General features: G+C 40.1%; 1 protein-coding gene and 2 long non-coding RNA genes across 5 annotated transcripts in view; 1 reads left to right on the top strand and 2 right to left on the bottom strand.

Annotated features, from left to right (window-relative positions):
- TBC1D4 (TBC1 domain family member 4) overlaps window positions 1–11,708 on the bottom strand; it is a 182,270-nt gene extending 170,562 nt beyond the window's left edge. For 2 of the 3 annotated variants that reach the window (XM_026493413.4, XM_044381872.3), the window contains exon 1: window positions 10,562–11,708. In XM_026493413.4, the coding sequence (XP_026349198.1) occupies window positions 10,562–11,059 (498 nt within the window). In that variant the 5' untranslated portion in view covers window positions 11,060–11,708. The remainder of the gene's footprint in view (window positions 1–10,561) is intronic. The other variant, XM_026493410.4, reaches the window with a different exon arrangement.
- LOC130542930 (uncharacterized) lies at window positions 10,123–22,652 on the top strand. Its single transcript, XR_008957852.1, has 2 exons — window positions 10,123–10,636; window positions 20,791–22,652. It is a non-coding gene; the product is annotated as an uncharacterized LOC130542930 (long non-coding RNA).
- Window positions 18,148–23,329, bottom strand: LOC130542934 (uncharacterized). Its single transcript, XR_008957858.1, has 3 exons — window positions 23,247–23,329; window positions 20,135–20,268; window positions 18,148–19,837 (listed from the first exon to the last, which is right to left on the bottom strand). It is a non-coding gene; the product is annotated as an uncharacterized LOC130542934 (long non-coding RNA).
- Window positions 23,330–23,837: the final 508 nt, after the last annotated feature.

Raw genomic sequence — 23,837 nt, 5'->3', positions numbered from 1 at the left:
ATCGGTTATTATCACAAAACTTCCAGGTGATGCATGCTAAAGTTTGAGACCCCATGGTCAAGAAAACAAATAAATACATACTGGTTAGAGCTATTATTATTAATAATAATATTATTATTATTATTAATAATAATAATATTATTATTAACCTGACTCCTAGAAGTTAAGAGTATAATTTCCAAAGACAGAACAAAATGCTGGATAATTGTGGCAGATCAAGCAAAAGAGAGACAACGAACTGTTAGAATATAAGGTGGCCTTAGGTAAGACTACTTGAGAAATTAAAGATTGTTTTTTATACTCTTTATTCTAAAGAGCTCCTATATTTTCTCATATATTAATTAAGACAGATTTTATTTAGTCTTGTTCACAATCCACTTATCTAAACAAATAATACAACTTCAAATATATATCTCCAATCTAACTTCTAAGAAAATTGGTTTAATGCCAATTAACTAACTCCCAGATCCCTAATGACATATTATTCTCTGTTGCTATTACTAGTCTCTATTGCTATAACTAACGCTCTGTACTTACATGATCACAGAATAAGCAAATTTGACAAATACCATTTATTATTTTAACAGAATAATCTGACCTCCAGAAAAGATTTAGAATCAATGGGGAAGTTAAAATATAAAGGGCTGTGCCAAGAAATAGAATATAATATCATCCATTTTCATATTGCTTTTAAATTGGTATGAGAAACCAGAGATCTGCCTATTGAACATGCCTCAAAGTAGATAAAAGAATTACAGATGAGCAGTGCCTGGCTGGCTCAGTGGGTAGAGCATGTGACTCTTGATCTTGGGGTTGTGAGTTTGAGCCCCATGTTGGGTGTAGATTACTTAAAAAAATAAATAAACTTTAAAAAAGCTAAACAAAAAAGAATTATGGATGAACATAGAGGAGTCATGCCCACTATTACCGCTAGGCTATGTTCATGTCGACAGGCCTTTGCAAAATGCCATCTGAAAACTAAACTAGAATCAGTACATAATGGTTATTAGCCTTGGAAGAAGCCAACAGGAAAGCGCAACGACCAGACACCAGATCACCTCTCAGAAGAGGGGAAGACTAGCTTCCACAACCGGAAAACAAATCAATCAAGCAGAGAGTGCACAATATTTAAAGAGCTAGGCAACAGGCACTGGCTGGTCTTCAGAGTAAGCAGAAGGATCAGGAAGGTCCAGCACAGAGCGAAGAGGTATCCCAACAGGCACAGAGCATGCTCCTGCAGGAAGCATATTTAGAAGAAATATTTAGAAAACCAAGCAGGAAGGCCATCAGCTTAATGTTAGGTAAACTCAGGAAAATTTCTTGGGCTGCCCGGCTAATGAGAATGAAGTGCCTGAGGGCAAGAGGTTAATTGAAAAAGCTGGGAGCCATCTAGGCCCTGAAAACAAATTTGCTTATTGGTTTGTAAGAGACCTGGGTCATAAATGTACTTGTCCAAAGTATATAACCTGGTACTGAAAATGTTTATGAAGATACAACAGTGAGCTGCAAAAGAATGCCTGATTTTCTCAACCAAAAGTACAGCTTGACTTAGAAACTAAAATTGATAATAAACTCCTCAAAGTTATATACTATTAATAGTACAAAGTCCCATGGTTCTAACTTTGAGAACTTTAGAAATTCATGTAAAAATTCACATCAGCTTCAAAGTGCAAACTATTGAACTAGTTAAGGGCAGCCACAAAGTAAAAGAACTGGAGCAGCAAATTTAGGCTTCTATATTTAGCCGGGAAAATCCCATTACTTGGAGATCCTCTTTCCAACCCAACCACTTACAAGAAATAAAACTCGGGAGAGATCAGTAACTTAAAAAATAGTAACTCCCATATCCTTTTGGTGGGGCTGCAAAAATCTGTGTTAAGATGATCTGAAATTAAACCAACCAAAATTTTAATCCTGCATTTTTTCCCTATCATGTGATTATAGATTATCAGGGATACATTAAATAACATCTAAAAGTTAAACCCAGAATTTTCCAAACTTATGAGTGGCTCAGGATCCTTTCAAGGGTAATTTAAGAGGCTGACATCATTATTTCACTGTTAGTTTATTTAAATATGTTCACCAAAATCTAGATAAAAACTTCATATCCTTACAGCTCTAGTTTTTAAGCAAGTCTAAAGCCACAATCAATTTACAAAATACCCACAAACACAAGTATAAAACCAGTACCATTTATACTAACAACTTAAATTCAATGTGATAAAAGATGTTATTTTCCAAAACAACAGGACTATGGCACAGCACAGGGTCAGCATGCCAGTGTTACTATGGACCTTGTGGGGGTTTTTTTTTTCCTAATCCACTTTTCTCTACTTGAACTCCTGCAAAATCATACATTAGCCCATCAAGTCATTGATTGGGCTTTGTTTGACTTTAAGTTTTACATATCTTGGGGCTCCTGGATGGCTTCAGTCGGTTAAGTGTTTGCCCTTGGTTCAGGTCATGATCCCGGCGTCTTGGGATCAATCCCACATCAGGCTCCCTGCTTACTGGGGAGCTTGCATCTCCCTCTGCCTGCTGCTCCCCCGTTTACGCTTGCACGCAAACGCGCGTGCTCTCTCTCTGACAAATAAATAGAACCTTTAATAAAAAATTTAAAAAAATAAAAAATAAAAAGAAAGCATCTGCCTTTGGCTCAGGTCATGATCTCAGGGTCCTGGGATGGAGCCCTGTGTCTAGCTCCCTGCTCAGCGGGGAGTCTGCTTCTCCCTGTGCCCCCCCACCACTGGTTCTCTCTCTCTCTCCCCCCCCAAATAAACAAATAAAATCTTTTTTAAAAATTAACATATTCTTGGGGCGCCTGGGTGGCACAGCGGTTAAGCGTCTGCCTTCAGCTCAGGACGTGATCCTGGCATTATGGGATCGAGCCCCACATCAGGCTTCTCCACTATGAGCCTGCTTCTTCCTCTCCCACTCCCCCTGCTTGTGTTCCCTCTCTCACTGGCTGTCTCTATCTCTGTTGAATAAATAAATAAAATCTTAAAAAAAAAAATTAACATATTCTTTTCTCTTTAACTTAGGGTAATTATGGTAGCACAACTTGGTTCCAGTGTTTCTTGCTTGATCATATAGGTTTTATAATGATGATAAGTGCTTTATTTTTATATCTTATAATTTTATTTTTTATACTATATAATTGTATACTTTTATATTATAATAAATACAGTTTAATAGTTTATACTTTATACTTTCTTACACTTTATACTATTTATATACTTTATGATTCAGTAAAATATATTCAAATGCATAGTTGTACCTGCTCTTAAATACACATCCTAAAGACTTTGTATTCTATTCTAAACTTATTCTAAATTTTTATTCTAAACTGTACTCACAGAGGTTACAAAAAGACTGTCATAGTTTACTTCCCCGCCTTCCTAAGGACACTATATAAAAGATACACCAGAGTTCAATTTCTCCAGCCTAACAAATCATGTAGACCTTTTACTTCTCATTAAAACAAAACAAAAATATTGGCATAACTATATCCAAGCATGCACTGAGCTAAATATTATTTTACAAATTTAATAAACATATTTAACTATGGATATTTTTAATATAAAAGTGGGGAAAAGTAGACAAAGAATGCATGATCTCACTTACATATGGAATCTAAAAAGTCAAAACTCTTAAATGCAGAGAGTAGAATAATGGTTTCCAGGGGCTGGGGGATGGCAGAAATGGAAAGACGTTGGTCAAAGAGTACCAGCCATCAGTTATGCGGGATGAATAAGTTCTAGAGATCTAATGTACAGACAGCACGGTGACTACCATTAATAAAATACTACATTGTATATTTGAAATTTGCTAAGAGTAGATTTTAACTTTTCTCACCACACACACACACACACACACACACACACACACACAAATGATAGCCATGTGAGGTGATGGATATACTAATCAGCTTGATTGTGGTAATCATTTCATTTGATATATATATTGAAACATCACATTGTCCCTTTAAATACATAAAAATTTTATTTTTTAAATAGACTTCAATAAAGCTGGAAAACAAAATAACACTATTACATTTTTTAAAAGAGTGGGAAAAGTGATAGTATAAAAATTTGTAACACTAACAAGTAAAAGCTCATTTTTCAACAACTACATTTAACAGAAGATAAGAAAACAGGCTTTAGAATCTGTCGGCCTGGACTGGAAACTGTTTCTACTATTACAAACCTTGTGTGTGCTAGGAATAACAGTGTAACCTTTCTATACCTCAGTTTTCTCCTCCGTAAAACAGGAGGAATACTGGTACATACTTGGCATAGTTACTGTAAAAATAAAATGTGATAACCTAGGAAAAGCACTAAGGGCAGTACCATCACCCAGCAAGAGCTCAATAAATAGTAGCTTTTAAGGAAATCCATGGAAAAGCGACTCAGACATACTATGGTGTATAGTATCACATTATAATCTTAAAGTAACAAGCCAATGACATCCTTAGTTGATGCTTCTGGATGAGTTATTAATATGTCACATTGACCATATTTCCAGCAAATTCTTTTTCCTGCTCAGTAATTCTGAATATGCTACTAAATTAAATTATAACTATCTGTCCCTCATTTTATAAGGGGCTACATCTAAGTAACTGGCATCTTGACTTGGTTCAGACATGCCAGCATAGCCCAAATGAAATGGGTGATCCAGATGATTTTAACAAAACAAAAACCCTGGGACTGAGGGGAAAAAATTAGTAAACATTGTTTGCAATAATTATTCAGAGTGGCCATCATCTTATTCACCAAACTGTCAGCTCTCTATTTCTTTTTGCCTGATTTTTTTTTTTTTTAAGATTTATTTATTTTAGAGGATAGAGAGTGTAAGTGGGGCGGAGGGACAGAGAGAGAGAGAATCCCAAGCAGACCCTGAGCTGAGCACAGAGCTCAATGTGGGGCTCAATCCCAGGACCCTGAGATCATGACCTGAGCTGAAATCAAGAGTCAGACACCCGGCGGACCTGGGTGGCTCAGTCATTAAGTGTCTGCCTTCGGCTCAGGTCATGATCCCACAGTCCTGGGATCAAGCCCCGCATTGGGCTCCCTGCTCAGCGGGAAGCCTGCTTCTCCTCTCCCACTCCCCCTGCTTGTGTTCCCTCTCTCTCTGTCAAATAAATAAATAAAATCTTTAAAAAAAAAGAGAAAGAGAATCAGACACCCAACTGACTAAACCACCCAGGCATCCCCTGCTTGACTTTAACAGCCAGTATATTAAACATGATGAATGCTGTAATTTCCCTGGGTATAAATAAATAAATCTTTAGTTTTTGCAAAATTTTATCATAATTTAATATTGGGACCTACTCTTAAAAAACTATTTATTCCATCTGCAAAACTTAAAAACTTTGGCTTGAAAGGTAAAGTTTTCATTCAACATATGGGTAGTCTTAGGATGCCTGGCAGAATAACATCTATTTAGGGAAGATATGCAAAGCTATTAAGCTAGAAATTGAAGAGTTTCTTAAAAATCTTCTGTAGTCAGATATTATTCCTCCTCACATTCACCTTGAACTTCCAAGTCTGAGAACTGCAAAAATAACTGAGGGAACAGAAGTGGTCATATAACCCAACAAATGAATAAAATCATTGAGGGCAGTGGATCATCTCGATCTGTGGTCCCTAGACTGTAGACTGAGCATCATCATTGGGGGGGTTTGTTAGCATCCGAAATGGGGAGGGGGGAGTTAGTCATGTGTTTTAACAAGCCTTGCAGGTAATTCTGATGCATACTCAAATTTGAGAACCAGGGCTCCGGCTTATGATAAACAAGCCCACATACTGAACAGTCTCAATCTTCATTATAACTAACACTGCCTCACAACTGAGAGGCTCTGGGCACACGTTTTTTTACCTTTCCCCCAGATATCAAGGTCAAGATTTTACCATGGAGTGGAGCCAGGGCAAATCAACCTCCAGTTCAAATCAGGACAGGCGGGTGGGGGAAATGACAAAAAAGCAAATACAGCAAACATGAAGGGAGAGAGACCTACCTGTCTAGAATGGCACAGACTATTCAGAAAGCAGAGAGAAAAAAAGTGAAAACTTCCAGATTTCTATTTCTTTGGTTTCCTGATTAGTATATTCCCATCAACTATGAGTAAGAACTTCTGAGAAATGACCCCTTTTGAAAACTATCAACAGAAGTAAATTGAAAATTGGTTACCTGAATAAAGCTCAGAAAATACTAAATAGTTTAAGAACAAAAAAATTACAGGTTTAGAGAACTTAGAGCTCAAATAAACTGGCATCAAGTTCATTTTTAAGACTTTTAAGAACACAATTTATAAAATCTCTTTGAAATAACATTCTTGCAAGTTTCAAGAAATATATACATAAACAAAATCAACAAAAATTATAGTAATCATGTTTTTGTTTTTTAAATGATTGCTCATCTATATCTTGAAATATAATTTTCATGCAGTCTCATGCAAATGATAATTAACACCTTCAATCTCTAACAATATTTATAAACACTAACAACTCTTGCTCTTTTTCATATAGTAAATTGACATAACTTGGAATAATTTCTGCTTTTTAATTGGGAAATTGAGATAATGCTACATAGTCTCTTTCTGAAAGTATATAAAGATAAAAATTTGAAGAATATTAGTGACCTACCCTAGATCTTAGATAGAGAATCAAATATTCTTGGTTCCTCAACCAGTTTTAAGTCTATAACTCAATTTATGCCAGTGGGATTTTAAAAATTATGTACAGTTAAGTACTTTTACTAATTCGAATATCCAAGTTTGGCTGAAATGTACTAAGGCTGACATTCCTCCTGGGCAGGACCACACAGGCTTGAATAAATGGGAACCAAACTGCACAGGCATATATTTGATTTGGAACGGGTTCCTTCGCTCCTGACCCCCACCTCTCTTTGCACCTGGGAGAAATACCTCTTCATTAGGCCATTCTGGCTGAGTGCTCCGTTAGACCCACATCCTTAAGTTGACTCTGACCCACCGGGAGAGAGGGGGAGCCAGAGGGCACATCACCATGGCAACTCCCCACAACAGACACAAGCTACTAGCACAGCACTCCCATCTCAGAGGTCACATGTAGATCCGGGCCCCAAAAGATATGAGCAGATACTCTGCAAAACCTTATCATTTCTTATATGGAAATTACAATCCCCCATCTCAGTGGCTAGGCACGAACCCGAACTTTGCCATTTAGCTGCGGTCACCGTATATCCTGGTTTGCCCTACACGGTCCAGGTTTATACTTGTTATGTTTGTGTAATTATTAATGGTGCCCCTGTTCTCAATAAAAGTTGTCCTAGATTAGAAGCACCTGGGTGGCTCAGTCAGCTAAGCCTCCAGCTCTTGATTTTGGCTCAGGTTGTGATCTCAAGGTCCTGAAATCAAGCCCAGGTTGAGCTCCACACTCGTGGGGAGGCTGCTTAATTTTTCTCTCTCTCCCTCCCCCCTCTCCTTGCTCACATGTGCTCTTTCTCTCTCTCAAATAAATAAATAAATCTTTAAAAAAAAAATCACCCTACATTAAACAATGATTCATATGGCCATCCTACAGAAAGGCCTATTTCAGAAAAGGGACAGGCATGAGAGACAAACCAGAGGCAAATTTATTCATGGATGTCTGCAGGCCCACTCCTCTAGGCTACCTTCCATACTTTGTTCAGTGACCGGAGACTCTTTTAACAATGATCTTAAAGTCCAACTAAATAATTCTCCCCTTCAAATTTAGAACTCAGGGGCAAACAGTAGTTCTTTTTCCTTCTGATTTCAAAGGTGCCTAGAACCATCCAGAGCCTACTCTACATGAAGCATACCCCTAGATGGTAACAATGTGAGGAATCCATCCTTGAACCAGTTCAACTGTAGAATCATCACTTCTGAGAATATTACTTATAAAGTCCTCCCCCAAAATGGCCCTAAGCCTACTATGAGAGCCGTATCAAGTGAATCCAGATGCCCAAACGGAAAAGTGGCAAAAAGCTCACAGTGTCTGATGATTGCACTTGTCCATTCAACAAATATTTATGAAAAACAAAGTGGCAGCCCTTAAGTCTCTGAAGCCAAAAACTCAGATGTGTTTTGTTAGGTCCAGATAGGAATCTTCAATGTTTAAAATATTTGCTAATACTTTAAAATACGAAGTCATACATAAAAATCCAGACTTCCACTCTTAGGAAATCAAATCTCTGGCAACACCAGGCTTGTATCTTGTTAATGCAATTTGCAACTGGTGCTGAGTAACTCCCTGAGAAATGAGCATCACTCCACGGTCCTCAGTCCTCACTCAACCTCCACCTCACTCAACCAAATCCCAGGCATTGGAGTTTGCAACCCTGATATCTGTCTGGAGATAATCCTTCATGGAACAACATCTGGCCTTTCAAATTAAGTATCCTCTAGCAGGGATACTCTGGATTCAGAGTAAACTGGAATCCATATCTTTAGATCAAAGATTCAACCGGGAAATGGCAATAAACAGGAAAAGTTAGGTTTTTTTCTCTATCAAAAGGACATATGGTTGCCACTGTTCCTACAGGATCAAAAGGGAGAAATGAGCCTAAGCATGTTATTATTTGTAAAATAATATCACATTCAGACTCAAACACCTAAATACATAATTAAGGTTAAAAGGGGGGGCATGATTTTAAATATCCCCTAACAATGAATCTGGGAGGGACTCAACATCCACTGTTAAGAATTCTAAGCGCCATGACCCATAAACGAACTTTGACCAACAGTGAAATTAGCAATGATGTGTCATATAACAGATCAGAAGAAAATAACTTTAATATAAACTACCCAAAATCATGAAACATTCCTTCCAATCCTGGGAAAATGCAATTTCTTCCTCCTTACTGACAGAACCAAAAAATCTGAATAAAATTAGTGATAACTTTCAGATATAAAGAACAGGCTACACTCCCATTCCAATAGAAGTGAAAGCTAAAAATAAGCTTTGAACAAATAAGCACAAAGTGACGTTCATTTTAATCATGGTTGGACAATTTGTAAAAAGGTATTTCAACATGCATCTAAAAGCGGTCATATAAGTTAAAATTGCTCACTTCATACTGGGAGTTCTGAATGTTAAGGTATTAAACTAGCTTACAAAATAACTGATGAAATCTAAGACAATGAGCTTTTATTTTCTTCTATTCAGCTACAGGCCTTTTGTGAAAAACTCTTTCAATGACAGATACTAAAAAAATGAATTAAGAAAAAAAGCCTGATTTGTAGGATGTTTTTCTCCTTTTTATTAATTTCCCAGCTACCAAAGGAACTGCCTGCCACATGTTGCAACTGAGATTTTATTTATATTTAGACATTATTTTTCTAAAGAATCTGAAGTACTTTGCAAACATTAAAGAGCTATTTTTAGAATAGCATTTTGAGGGCTTATCACAGTAAAAACTCTTTGTACTTTTATTTCAAAACCAGTTTTCAAAGACACAACCACTGGGACGCCTGGGTGGCTCAGTCGTTAAGCATCTGCTTTCAGCTCAGGGCCTGATCCCAGGGTCCTGGAATCGAGCCCCGAATTGGGCTCCCTGCTCTGCTGGCGCCTGCTTCTTCCTCTCCCACTCTCCCTGCTTGTGTTCCCTCTCTCTCGCTGGCTGTCTCTCTGTCAAATGAATAAATAAAATCTTAAAAAAAAAAAAAAAAAAAACAAAGACACAATCACTGTCATAGAGTTTTGTTTAGATTCCTCTAGCCATTAGATAAACTGGCGTGCCTGTTTTTAAGGAAGTAAAAATTCACTGTTTGGTAACAGACACCTCAGTTTAGTAGACTTTGGAGAAATATTAGAAAATAGAGTTTGGCCTCTTTTACGACACTGCTTTTTAAATCACCCAAGCTGGTATCTGTCTCCAATTAGTGCGTAAAACAACTGCAAAAAAAAAAAAAAAAAGGAAAACAAGCAAAAAAAAAGTTTTCTTTCCACTTAACATCTAAACGCAGATTCGTACTTGCTGACATGGTTGTCCACTAACTTTCACTAAACTCCGCTCCCAAATAGCCTCACAGCCCGCAGATCTGCACGTGCTGCTGTAACTAGGACTCGACGTTCCACGTGGGTTAAGGTGCAGGACTCAACCAAGACCGAGAGTGAATGCAGGGCGCTGAGGATCCCAAACCTCTCTAGCGTCTCCTCTCACACACACGCACAGACGCAAACACGAGGCCAAGGCCAGGCTTCCCTCCTTCAGGCACACCCCAAACACCGCAGTCCTCCCGAGACGCGCGCTGCTCGCCGCGTCCTCCTGGGGCGCACCCGCTCCTCCACCACCCGGGGACCACTCTCGGCCAGCCTCCCTCTCCCCAGCTCCCGCGGGTGGTCGGCTCCCGCCACCCCGCCCACCCCCGAACGCTAGCTCCCAGACTCCCCGTCCTTGGGACGGGAGGAGTGGACGCTCGAGCGCGCCACGTGGAGGGCGCGCGCCAGCAGCCGGACCAGAGTCAGTCAGCCCTTCCTGAGGGGTCCCAGTGCCTCCAGCCCGGCTATTCCTCCCCAGTGCGCCGGACCCTCCCGCGCGCCTCCAGCCGCCGTCTTGCCTGATTGGGGTCTGTGGCGCGGAAAACGTGGCAGGCCATCTGCGACTCGGGGTCGTCCGGCTGCGCCTTGATCAGGTAGGCAAAGTAGGTGAGATCGTGGCTGTTGTGAATGAAGCGCGAGATGTGCTGTGCCTTGTGCTCGAAGATGAACACGGCCGGGTTGGGCTGCGCCGCCGCGGGGCCGACGCCCCCCGAGGCTCCGACGCCGGGTGCGGGGACACAGCGTAGGAAGGGCGCGCTGAGCACCAGGAGCACCTCGCGGGCGGCTGGCGCCCCGCAGCCGCCCGCCTCGGGCTTCTGGCTGCGCCGACGGATCTCAGCCATGAGCCAGGGCAGCATAGGCAGCGTGGTCCTGCGGTCCAGGCACGACCCCCCCACGTACCACAGCCGAAACCGTTTGTCGCCCGGCTTCCCGGGGCCCGGCTGCGCAGGGGCGCCCGGCTCGGGCTCCAGAGGGTGCGGGAACGGCTCATCCTGAATGCAGCTGGGGGGCTCCATAACTTGCGCCTCACGAAAGCGCCGAGGCGGCCGGGTAGGCGCGCCGCGCCCCCAACTCCGGCGCTGAAGGCGCCGCCGAAACTGTGCCAACTGCCGCACCCGGCCCCCGCGCCCTCTTTGGCACGGCAAGACCACGAACTCTGCGCTTCAGCGGCCCTGCCCCATGCGGCACTTCCCCCGGCGCAGCTCGGAGGCTCGGGCGGCGGGCACCCCGGGGGCGCCCCGCAGCGGGACTGGAAGGAGAGGGCGGGTTAAATCGTCATCCTCCTTCCTCTAGCTAGCGCCTGGGGGCCGCACTTCCCCCTTCCTCCGCCGCGGGTCCCGCGCCGCTGCCGGTCGCTCCCTGCTCCAGCGCTGCAGAGCCGCTGCGGCCGCCGCGCTCGCCCGGGGCAGGCAGACCGACGCTGGGCGGGGAATGGGCTGTGGGCGGGCGGGCGGGGTGACTTGGGGCGGAGCTGACTCCTACCAGGGTGACCGCCTGTCACCTGGAAGGTCGGGGCCCCCCGGGCTTCGGCGCTATCAGTCCTCGGGAAGGGCCTGCGAGAACTGTTCCACTGGAAAACAACAAAACCAAAACGTGGCCACGCTGGGCCGCTCCCCCTGCCGTCGCCGCGGCCCAGCTCGCTGCTCCTCCTCCCAACTGTTCCCGTCCCTCCCTCGCTCCTTCCTTCCTTCCAAGGCTTGCTACTTTAATCGGGCCGCTACCCCGCCTCCCGTCCGGCGGGCGGAGAGCGTCGCCTGTAAAAGCTTTTCTGTGAAGTCGCCTCTCCCCCTCTTCCTCCCGCCCCGGTCCCAGCCCGCCCCTCCAATCCGCCCCAGGGGCAGCAGTCCTGCAGCTGGCGCGGGCTCTGCCTGGATCTACACCGCCTCTCCCGGGTCGCAGAAGTCTCTGTCCCCTTGCGCGTCTCTGCTGCCCTCTGGAGAGGGGGCCGCAGTCAATCGGGCCTTGGGATTTCTTTTTTATGAACAGTATTTGCATGGTTTCAGTTCTTTCTGAAGCCTGCATAATAATTTCTGAATCTTATTTACAAATAATACCCAAAAAGAATCCTATTTTATCCATTATAGTGATTTCTCACTCTTTTATATGTAGTAATATATATATTTCCAAGGAACTCAGAAGACATTTTAGGGATAATTTGATCATTCTAACTTTAAAGCAGAAAAAGCATTCTTTTGTTCATTTTAGCAAATTACATTCTCATTCTTTTTGCTCTTCATTATAATGAAGAATTCGATAATTAAACAAAATAAATGAGAAAGACACTGCAAGTTCTCAATTTTCCCCAACGTACTTACAGGAAGAATGAAAACCCAAAATCCAAAGGTTTCTTGCTGTTTTTAGTTTAATGGTATGCTCACTTTCTGTTAAGTCCTGGAATTATTTTTTATCCTATTTATGTAAGATGACTCTGATCAGTTGCCATTATTCCTATGCTGAATTTCTGGGTGCACCCTGATGGTTCTCTTGTAAAAAAGCATCTAAGCTCCAAGACGGAGACCTTATTAATCGTTTAGGTTTAGTCACTTGGTTTAACTACTCCACCTCATCTTTGTGCAAAATAGACCCATATGTTCAAGAAGCAGTGAAAAGTTCTTGGAAAGAGATTGAAACCTTCTAGAACCTTACCAGTAACTCTCTTCTACAAATTCCATTATCCTAGGCCACATATGTGGGATCCAAAAAGGGGGGGACAAAAGAACAAAGATCTGGGGAGAGCATGGAAATCTTGTGGGTTCTACCAAGTCAGCCAGGTTGGGAGCTAAGACTGAATTTGGAGCCCAGCAGACCATTTCCTACTGATAAAGTGAAGTAATAAATTTTCCCTCATCATTGACAGAAAAACAGAATTGGCTTTTATCAGGTGACATCCTTTTTTTTTTTTTTAATTTATTCGACAGAGATAGAGACAGCCAGTGAGAGAGGGAACACAAGCAGGGGGAGTGGGAGAGGAAGAAGCAGGCTCATAGCGGAAGAGCCTGATGTGGGGCTCAATCCCATAACGCTGGGATCACGCCCTGAGCTGAAGGCAGACGCTTAACCGCTGTGCCACCCAGGCGCCCCTATCAGGTGACATCCTAACTGTGATTGCCTCCTGCTCTAAAAGCCTTTAGCTTTTTCTTAGTAACTTTTTTGCGATGTTTGCCTTACTGTGCATTGAGTATTATTACTATCTACCAATATCTGATCCTCTCTGCATCCTGACACATGGGAAGATAGTTCTTCTCTGCCCCCTTCAATTTAGGCATGGGTCATAAGACTTGTTTTGGCAGTGAAGTGACTTGGGTCACATCTTAAGTAGAAACATTTGATTGCCAGTAGTCACCCCTCCAACCCACTGTTCCCCTCCAGTGGTCATCACGGAAATGTGTCCATATGGAAGTTGCTTGCAATCAAAGCCCAGAATGCTGAGCCAATACAAGGAGGACAGCTGTCCTGGAGAATCTCCTGGGCCCACAGCACACTGCTTATGTGTGAAAAAATTAACTTTTTGATTCTGTTAAACCATTGAGATTATGGAGTTGTTTGCTACCCTGTTGTAAATCTTATCCTGTCCTATAAAATTATTATACTATAGTATATTTATATAACTTGTTTTATTATCATTTATATTTTTGGGTTTTTTACATGCATGAACTAGATGGTAAGTTATTTTTACCACCACTGTAGCACCTGTAGGACCTTACAGAATTGCATGCACTTGAAAAGTACTCCATTATATATTTGATCACTGAATTTCTAAAAAGATAAGAGGACAAGACACAATTTTAAAATGTTTGGTAGGAATTGCACAGAATATGCAAGTCTATGATGTTTACTAAATGGTGAAGCAATAAATCTACCTCTGACCCCCAGCCCTTCCATTCTCAACCCTACCCCACCCCACCCCAAAATGGGCTAAAGAATATGTTCAGAAAAACATTTCCAATAATTTGCAAGAAATATCTCCTGAATAGTCTTATAGGCACCACCACCTGTGATACCCAAAAGTGAACTCTTCTATTAAGCAAAAAAGTAATGCTCTTCTAATATCGCAATCTAAATTAATGGTGTCCCCATTAATTAGAAGTGATAAGATCTGGTCAAATCCTAGTTAAAAAATTTATAGCACAGGACAAATGTAAGGGTCTGAGCTAGTGTGGTGGTGTAAGACTGGAAAGGTTTGTTGCAATCTCTTAGCTCGTTTCCTTGCTGCTAAGCCCGTGTGCTCTCTGTCTCTCTGACTCTCTCTCTCTTCCATTCTGTAGCCCCATCCAACATCTACTTTTCTTCTCTGCTTAAAAATCTCTAAATGAAGATACATTTTTTGAAGCTCAAAACACAAATCTTTCTAGTCACATTTGTGGCTCCTGTCTCTCCTACTCCCACATCCAGACAGCCTCTCCATCCACAACCACATATGTGCTCACTCTCTGGGACTTCGTAGGCACCTTCCTCTCCCAATTGCTCTTCTTCCCATCGCCTCCCAACTCTGGAATTCCCCCTCCCCCACCCATTCCTTCACTATTTGAATACCCATTCATTGTTCAAGACCCAACTCAAATTCATTCTTCTGTGAAGCTGTTTCTCATCTCCCCAGTCAGAGTTAGTGGCCCTCTCTTCTTTGCTCTTTTTTTATGCATTCCACTATTATAGCTCTTAACGCATTCTTTGTAATTATCCGGTGATTTATCTGTGTTCCCCCCTCAACTACAAAGAGGGCATTTTGAGAGAGGGATTATTACTTTTTTTATTATTCCATATTTTCCTCCAGCAAAGTAGCTAACATGTAATAGGTTCTTAATAAATGTTGAATGAATGAATTGAATTGAATAAATAGCAAATTAGAATTGAAGAAACCAAAGATTAGAGAGTTTTAATATCACAGAAGTGATATACCAAATTATATAATTAGCTTATTTCATAAACATACTAAATATATCTACCAGCTAACTATAAAGTACTAGAAAATAATAGGATGCCTCCCAACAATTTAATGGAGCTCTGAGTGGAGGGGGCAGATAAAGCACAAGTGTTTGTGACTGAATAAAATTTTGAGATAATAACAGGGTTTTTCCTCCTTTGTTCCTTTGTTCCCTGTGACCTTCCCTCAGCCGGAACAGCCAGGGCACTGCATCTTCTCTGCTCCAGGGGAAGGATGACACAGCAAAATACAGATAACAAAAGAGTCCATTCTTAGCCTTGAGGTCTCAAAAGCTAAGGACCTGGCAATGGCAAAGGCTTAGGGTATGTGCTCAGGATCAGTTTCTCCTGCTTTAGATACTGAAAAAAGTTTCCCCAAACTTGGGTGATGGAGATGAAGAAGGAATAAATAAGAGGTAACTACTAGGCAACCAAAATACAATGTATGATTTTCAAACCAGTAGAATATTTATCCATCCAGTGGAAAGGAAAGAGAATAAGAAGGAGAGGGGGACAAAATTAAAGTATGATAAATAGAAAACTTAAAATAGTATGGCTAAGTAACTCCAAATAGTAACTATAATAAATGTAAATTAGTTAGTCTAACCCACCAGAAGATAACAACATAAAGATCCAGGAATCTTTTGTTTACAGAATCACTTTAAAAACATAACAATACAGAAACTGTGCAATAAATAAATAGAAGAAAATATATCAGGCACAGACGAATGAAAAGAAAGCCAGAGTAGTGGTTTCAGTATCCAATTAAATAGAAATCGAGGCTAATGAAGGGGGTCACCAAGAAAGATTTGCGAGTGAAAGCACTAAGAAGATATTATTTTTAAACACATATGCACTAAGGAAATTGCTTCCAAATATATAAAACAACTAAGGGAGTGACAGGAAAAATAAATACATCAGCATTTTTAGTTGGTGATTTTAATAAATCCTTCTCAAGATACACTGAAATTAAATAAACAAGTATAATCAAATCTATACATTTGCTGAATAGAAAATGCAAAATTTTTATAGAGTACCTCTGAAAGAAACAGAAATTGCCAATGCACTGTGTCACACAAGAAACCCATAAATTCCAAAGAATTGCTATCATATAGATCATGTTTTATGATTATTATTCAAGGTAAGTTAAAAATAAAAACATAGATTTAAAAATCATTATATCCGGAGAGTAAAAACATAATATTGAATAATCCTGATTAAAAAGAAAATTAATTATAAAAGAAAATTTTAATACATGGAATCATTTTTTTTTAAGATTTTATTTATTTGAGGAAGAGAGAGCATGCATGTGTACATACAAGTAGGGGGAGGGGCAGAGGAAGAAGCAGACTCCCACTGAGCAGGGAGCCAGAGGTGGGGCTCAATTCCAGGACCCTGAGATCATGACCTAAGCCAAAGGCAGACCCTTAACCTACTGAGCCACCCAGGCGCCCCTTAATACATGGAATTAAATAATGAAAGTAATTTAATATCAAAACTTGTCAAATATAGGTAAATATATTGATTAAAATAAATAATAAAATCAAAAATTAAAAAGAATGGGGACCCCTGGGTGGCTCAGTCTGTTAAGCTTCTGCCTTCAGATCAGGTCATGATCCCAGGGTCCTAGGATTAAGTCCTGCATTGGGCTTCTTGCTCAGCCAGGAGCCTGCTTCTCCCTCTGCCTGCCGCTCCCCCCTGCTTGCACTCTCTCTTTCTCTCTCTGACAAATAAATAAATAAGATCTTTAAAAAAAAATGAATGAATGAAAGTAAATGAACTAAAAATTCAACTTAAAAAAATAGAAAAAATGTCATGGGGAAGCCCAAAGAAATAATAAGGGAGAAAGCAATAGAGATAAGTTTAGAAATTTGGAAAATAAAAAATGGGAAAACAATAGAAGGGAATAGCAAATAATAGTCTCCTCATGTCTATTGAGCATCTGTATTTCTCCTTGAAGGATTTGCTGTTCATATCTTTTGTCTTTTTTTTTTTTTTTGTAACCAAGATCAAATTATAGAATTGTCCTGTATTAAGACAATTAGGGTACTAGGGATAGTAACATTTTGTCCAAAATATATTTCATATGTTTTTTCCCATCATTTATCTTTTTTGAACATAACAAAAAGAGAGAATACAGATTTTTATTTCAAACATTCATTGACTATTCAAAGAAATTACACCTGCCTTTTGACATTGTTTAAGATGTCTTGACAAAAATTTAGGTAGTTATTCATTTACACCAGCCCACACCTCAAACATAGGCATTACTTACTAATGCCCTTGACAGATAAATGGATAGCAAGAATTCTAAAAGTGCCATTTTTTAAAAATTAGGAAATTGAAGCACAACATAAGTAGGTAATGAGAGTAATGTGACAGAAAATGAATGGAATGAATAGCAACTGATTGCTAATCAAATGCACAGTGCTTTGCAAACAGAAGGTGATTAATAAATGTCTGGTAAATGAATGGATTTACAGCTCTCTCAAATGCCAAAGAACAGAATCAGTTAGTTTCAGAAGTTAAAAATTTCTACAGAGGAAACAGATTTTTCTTCTACCATAAGGCTGAGATAATTTTACAATACCTATTTTTGTCTGACTATATAATTCAGATGTGCCTCGAGTGATCTAAAAAACTCTGTTGTCATAAAACCTATTTGAGGGGTGAAAGGAAACAGGATTAAAATGAACATTTATTTAATGCGTGCTTTCAAGTCAAACAGCTTCTCAACGAAGCATATGAAATCAGCCACAAGTTGTGAAGTACTGTATATTTGAGTGAAGATATTAGTGTAGTGAGATTAGATATTTTCCCCCACTAAACACTCCTTTATCATTGAATGACATTTCACATTTATGCTCTTCAAAATTGTGTAGATTTACATTGGTATTATTGACTATTTTCTCTTGAACTTGGTGAAATTTTTTGCCATCAAAACATATTGATACTACAATAAAACCGTCCCCCTATAAGAAGACTCCTTGTTTACTTATTGTTTCTAATGGGCCGTAAGAAGTTTAAAAAGGAATCTATTTTAAGTCTGTCACAGATGAACTGGTTCATATTTTCCTTGATGATTTTAAAATGGAACTTTCAAGCTTCTAATATAATAGAGATTAAAATGAGCAAATATACAAGTGTTATTTTTTTCAAAGATTTTATTTATTCATTTGAGAGAGAGAGACAGAGCACAAGCAGGGGTAAAGGCAGAGGGAGAGAGAGAAGCAGACTCCCCAATGAGCTGGGAGCCTGATGGGGGACTCGATCCCAGGACCTGGAGATCATGACCTGAGCCAAAGGCAGGTGCCTAACCAACTGAGCCACCTAGGCACCCCACAAGTAGTATTTTTAAAACTCATAATTGTTAGGAATAGATAACATATGTAGATGGTAGAAAATTACAAAAAGTTACAAAAAATTGGAGCACCTGGGTGGCTCAGTTGGTTAAGCATCCAACTCTTGATTTCAGCTCAGGTCATGATCTCAGGGTCATGAGATTGAATCCCGTGTGGGGCTCTATACTAAGCAGGGAGTCTGCTTGAAGAGTCTCTCCCTCTGCCCCTCCACCTGCTCACTTTCTCTCTCTCTCTCTCTTAAAAAAATAATGTTCCAAGAGATATAAATACAGCAAAATAAAAGCCTTCCTTTTACTCTTTTCCCCAGCAACCCATTTCCTTTCTGGAAGCAGCCATTTTTATAAGTTTATTATGTATGGATCTAAAAACAAGGTAATAATAACCACAGCAGACCATTTCCTAATGGTAAAACAAAGTGAAGCAATAAACTTCCACTCATTGACAGAAAAACAGAAGAATTGTCTTTTATCACATGACATCCTAATTGTGATTGCCTCCTGCTCTAAAAGCCTTTAGCCTTTTCTTTGTAACCTTTTTGCGATGTTTATCTTACTATGCATTGAGTATTATTACTGTCCATCAATATTTGATCCTCTCTGCATCCTGACACATGGGAAGATGTCTCTGCCCCCTTCAATTTAGGCGTGGGTCATAAGACTTGTTTTGGCAGTAAAGTGAGTTGGGTCACATCTTCAGTAGATGTTACTGAGAGGCTAGAACCTGCCAGTCTGGAATATAAACTCTTATCTACAGTTTCTTAAGCAAATAAGGTTCTCAAATTAAGACGTGGCCTAAGGATAAAGGTCAAATCAAAGGTATGAACCTAAGACACCTTTTTAAGGCTTCTAAGGAATTTTAATTGGTGCTTTCTCAGCTAAACAAAGTGGCATTTTGAAAGCACAAAGATAGGGTCTCACAGAAGCCTGATACCAAAGTAGCAATAAATCAGTCTAAAAGGAGAAAACTGTTTTGAAAACAATTGTGGCTTTGGCTTCTAGAGCATGGAGTGGGCTTTGATCTCAAATATAGAAAGCCCCCAAAGTTCTTAAGGGAACTGTATTACCAAAAGTACTGCCAGGCTAGACTCATAGGGACTATGACTATTCAGATTGTAAAGAGGTTTCTGGACCCCTAACTTTACACAGACAGGAACCGGCTGAGAAGTTGTTCAAAGGGCATTTGAGGAGATACAATGGAATTGGGCATTTGGAATTTTATGTAACTGTGGGATATCAGAGCAAAGAAATCAGAGGAGTTGAACATATAGTTCTGAACCTTAGGAGACAGATATGGGCTAGATATATACGTTTAAGAGTCTTTAGCACGTAGTAAAAATACAAAAGTACAAATACAAGCTTTCAGCCTTGATTCAAGTATAGGTGAAATCTTAGGACCCCACATCACATTATTCAATGAGAATCCTAAATAGAAACAGAAAATTGTTGACACAAGTGCTTTTGAGAATGTAAGGCACTGGACTTGTTTTACAACATTGTCGTTTCAGTCGGATTCCTGGAAAGAAAAAAAAAAAGTCACCATAAATGAGTTCAAATTAAGAATTGAATGAAAGGAGTAACAAAGGTATGGGAAGATATGATGGAAAAAACAGAATATGGAGGCATTTGAGAGACTTGCAACAATGGGAAACCATTATTACACCTAGGTAGGAAAAAAAAGTCAAAAGTAAAAATCTGTTAATGGAACCTCATGGGAGGCACAGCCCAGCAGAACCTTTCGTTGGAGAGGGACACAGATACTGCCAGAGATATGGCACTGAGCAGGAAAGGAGCAGAGAAGAAATAGCCTGACCTTGCTGTCCTCCTGTGTTACATCTCCCGCTGGTACATCTTCCACTGGACAAGCCAAAGGAGCACAGGTGATACAGTTCTCAAAGGACAATGTTCCAGGGCATAAGGTAAAGGAGAGAAGGGCAGACAAAGTATCTAGATAAGTAAATGGAGAATAACAAGCACAGGTGTTAAGGTAAAGGAGAAGATTTAATAATACTTATAAATCACATACCATAAACCCACAAAGAATATGTAGCACCAGCCAGGTGGGAAGAAGGCCATGTTCAATTTACATATACAGGTCTGTCCCTTATAAATACGAATCACTGGACAGTTTGCTGAGAAGGACAAAAAGAACCTTCTTTGTGATAGTCTCCTTTTTAATTACAAAGGGATTACCATCATCATCTTCTTCGAAACATAATATTAACTCAAGGCAATAGATACGGTAAAGTTTGTTTCCCATTTTGTTATGATAATGTATTTTTCCACTACATGAGTATTGCATGAAACTTCATTGTTGTAACAATCGACTGTGTGCATCTGCGTTGGGATGACTAAAATACTACCATAAACTTAATAACTTTCTTTTTCGCTCCACTAGTATTTAATTGGCATGAAATAGATTGCTAATCAGTTTTCATTCACAGATTTATTTTGGCCTTCTCCCTACAGACCAATTTAAACAAAACAGTCTTTGAGATTCCAGCAGCTTCACGTCAACACAATGTCAAGTATCTTTCCTACATGATATGGATGATAATTACTGTCTTAGAAGCTGATGACATCAACCATAATGTGCTGACAAAGAGAAGGAAAGATTGCCCAGGAAACCCTGAGGAACATCAACACTTAAGAGAAATACAGACCAAAATGTAGCTTGCAAAAAGACTGAGAAGGATGAACCAGACACACGGGGAGAACGTGGTATCATAGGAACCCAGTGAAAGAAGTGTCCACATTTGTTTGTTTGTTTGTTTGCTGCATACAGATCAAAGTGAGAACTGAAGTGGTTCCATGCAGCTTAGCCACAAGCTGGTTACAGGTGACCACAGTGAAAGCACTTTTTTGCTGGGAGCCTTAAGAGCAGTAGCTGGAAATCTGTGGGTTGCAGAATGAATAAGATATGCAGACGTGAAAACCCTGAGTACAGACAATGTTTAGAGATGTTTGGCAGTGAACAGAAAAATGACAGCTAGTAGCTGAAGAAGGAGGTACGGTGAAAGATTTTGTTTCAGTTGGTTTGGCCTAGTTGGTTTTTCACTGGGAGAGAGAGCTGAGCATGGTTAAAGACTGTTGGGAAGGAGCCAGTAGAGTGAGAGCAGTTGAAACTCCAAAAGAGAGAATGGATGGAGCATGGTGTCTGTTACGAAGTAGATTCTCAGTAAGTGTTTATTAAATGAGTAAATTCCTTGACAAGACGGGAAGGCATTTAATCCAGAAACCAGGTGAAGGAATTATCCTTAGACAAGAGGTAGGATATTTCTTCCATCAAAAAAGCAAAGAAAAGGAATTAAGTGTGGATACAGGTCATTTGATAGATATGATATGAAGAACTGGAGAAATTTCCATCAGATGACCTCTATTTTTTCTGTGAAATGAAAGATGGGATCATCTGAGGGAAATAAAAGTATAGTGGAACCACTGAGAAGAATGAAAAAGGTTGATGAAATAGTTTTGTGTTCTGAAAAGAAGCTTCAGAAGAAAGCCGCTTTAAGCCCCTGCCAGCCTCTGCAGTATGTGTGATGGCTCGTGAAAGGGGTCGCCCCGCATATACTCCCCGTACTGGACCTCAGTATTGAATCAGGCACCTTCACCTGTTTCTCCCTCTCTTGAAACTCTAGACCACGAACTTAAATATTTGTTCTCTCCTTTATTTTGCTGGCAGTGCTCCACCAGATTTGAAACATGGCTCCTGAGAGTCCACAGCCTTTGATGGTTCTGCCTCCCTACCTGGACAGTATTTCATCGTTCCACCTTGAGGACATTTCTCATAGCTCACTGCAGTTCTGACACCTGCCTCCCCAGATACTGACCCAACCATCAAGGCACCCACCAGTCTTCAAAGGAGCAAACCGAGCATAAGATGTAAACAGTCAGGTACACCTACTTCATTGTCTACGTAATCCCTTCTCGCAGAACTTGAGTCATGTTTGGGCAGAGAAGCAAGGGTCACAGAATCCTGCCCTTAAGCCCCTGCTCTAGCCTTCCGAGGCCTTAAACCCTCCATTCTTCCATGTGGCTGATGGTGGAAAGGACTTCTCCCTCTGAGAGGAGATCCTGCTTCAAAATCTACAGCACTATGACCTTAGCCCATGGCATCAACAAGGAAAACCTATCAGGACGTAACACAGAAAACCTAGCACTCCCCTGAAAGAGAAAATAGTCGTAAGCTGAGTGGGTTTGTTACACAATCAGAGGAACTGCCAAATCTGTATAAGGGTAAATATTACAACTCAACATGAAAATTGAACAGAAGATTGAATAAACTATGTGTTGATTTGTAGTCATTACCTAACCAATAAACAGTATGTATATAATGCATTTTTTTTTTTTTACAAACTCTAGGGAACTTTAAATCAGTTCTCCTAAAAATTTAGCTTCATGGAGAACTTGGCCAAAATAGAGGATTATCTAATAGTGAGATTACTTAAGAGGAAACAGTGAAAAAGTTGGCCTAGAAAATTTATTTTTAGGGGCGCCTGGGTAGCGCAGTGGTTAAGCATCTGCCTTCGGCTCAGGGCGTGATCCCAGCGTTCTGGGTTCGAGCCCCACATCAGGCTCCTCCGCTATGAGCCTGCTTCTTCATCTCCCACTCCCCCTGCTTGTGTTCCCTCTCTCGCTGGCTCTCTCTGTCAAATAAATAAATAAATTCTTTAAAAAAAAAATTTATTTTTAAGCAAATGGGTGAAGGGAGGAGATGAAAGAAAGAAAAAACGATGGCTGAGGGGTTAAAAAATATTCTGAGAAGTGATGGGACTGCTTCTGGATTAGTTGCTAAGTTTTCGCATCAGTTTGCTCCAATGTGTGTGCAATAGGTTATTTAGACGAGGCCATATTTCAGGGTTAGGGCTATAACTCTAGAGAAGAATTATTAACCTCTGCTTTGGATTATTAAACTCCATACATACCTCTTATTAAAATTCCACTCCTTTTTCAGCTACCCATTATGATACTCCTTGTTTTAAAGTAATTCTCCTTTAAGTGATCCATTGCTTTCCTTTAAAAAAAGAAAAAAAAAAAGCAGTGAGAGGCAGATTTCTGAAAGAGATCTATTTTTTTTTTCTTGTTATTTTGCAAAAACAGCAGAAGGATTCCTGGAATAAGGGAAAATCTATCTTTTTGGACCTCCCCCATTATAAAAGTGTGGGAAAACTTACTTCATTTTCAAAATAAGCAGTAAAAAAGAATTGCGGTCAAATTTCATGCAGTTATTATAAGAAGAAAAGGAATAAGGGGCAGAATAAAATCCCCACACACTATGATGAAAACACTTCAGAAAGACATGCCAACAAATTGGGAAACTGTAAAATCTAACATTTCAAAATAAGCTAAAAAATTTTAAGCAAAGTATAAAATCCATTTAAAACACATAAATTAGCATTAGAAAAACTCAAAAACTGCAAAACAAGAATCTGGGGTTAAGTTTTATTTATTTATTTTTAGAGAAGTGGGGGGCAGAGGGAGAAAGAGAGAATGAATCCTCAGGTAGACCCCCCACT

The sequence above is a fragment of the Ursus arctos genome, unplaced genomic scaffold (genome assembly GCF_023065955.2).
Source record: "Ursus arctos isolate Adak ecotype North America unplaced genomic scaffold, UrsArc2.0 scaffold_10, whole genome shotgun sequence".
In the NCBI taxonomy this organism is placed as follows: Eukaryota; Metazoa; Chordata; class Mammalia; order Carnivora; family Ursidae; genus Ursus; species Ursus arctos.
The sequence above is the reverse complement of the archived record's forward strand: the minus strand, read 5'-3'. Positions and strand labels throughout refer to the sequence as shown.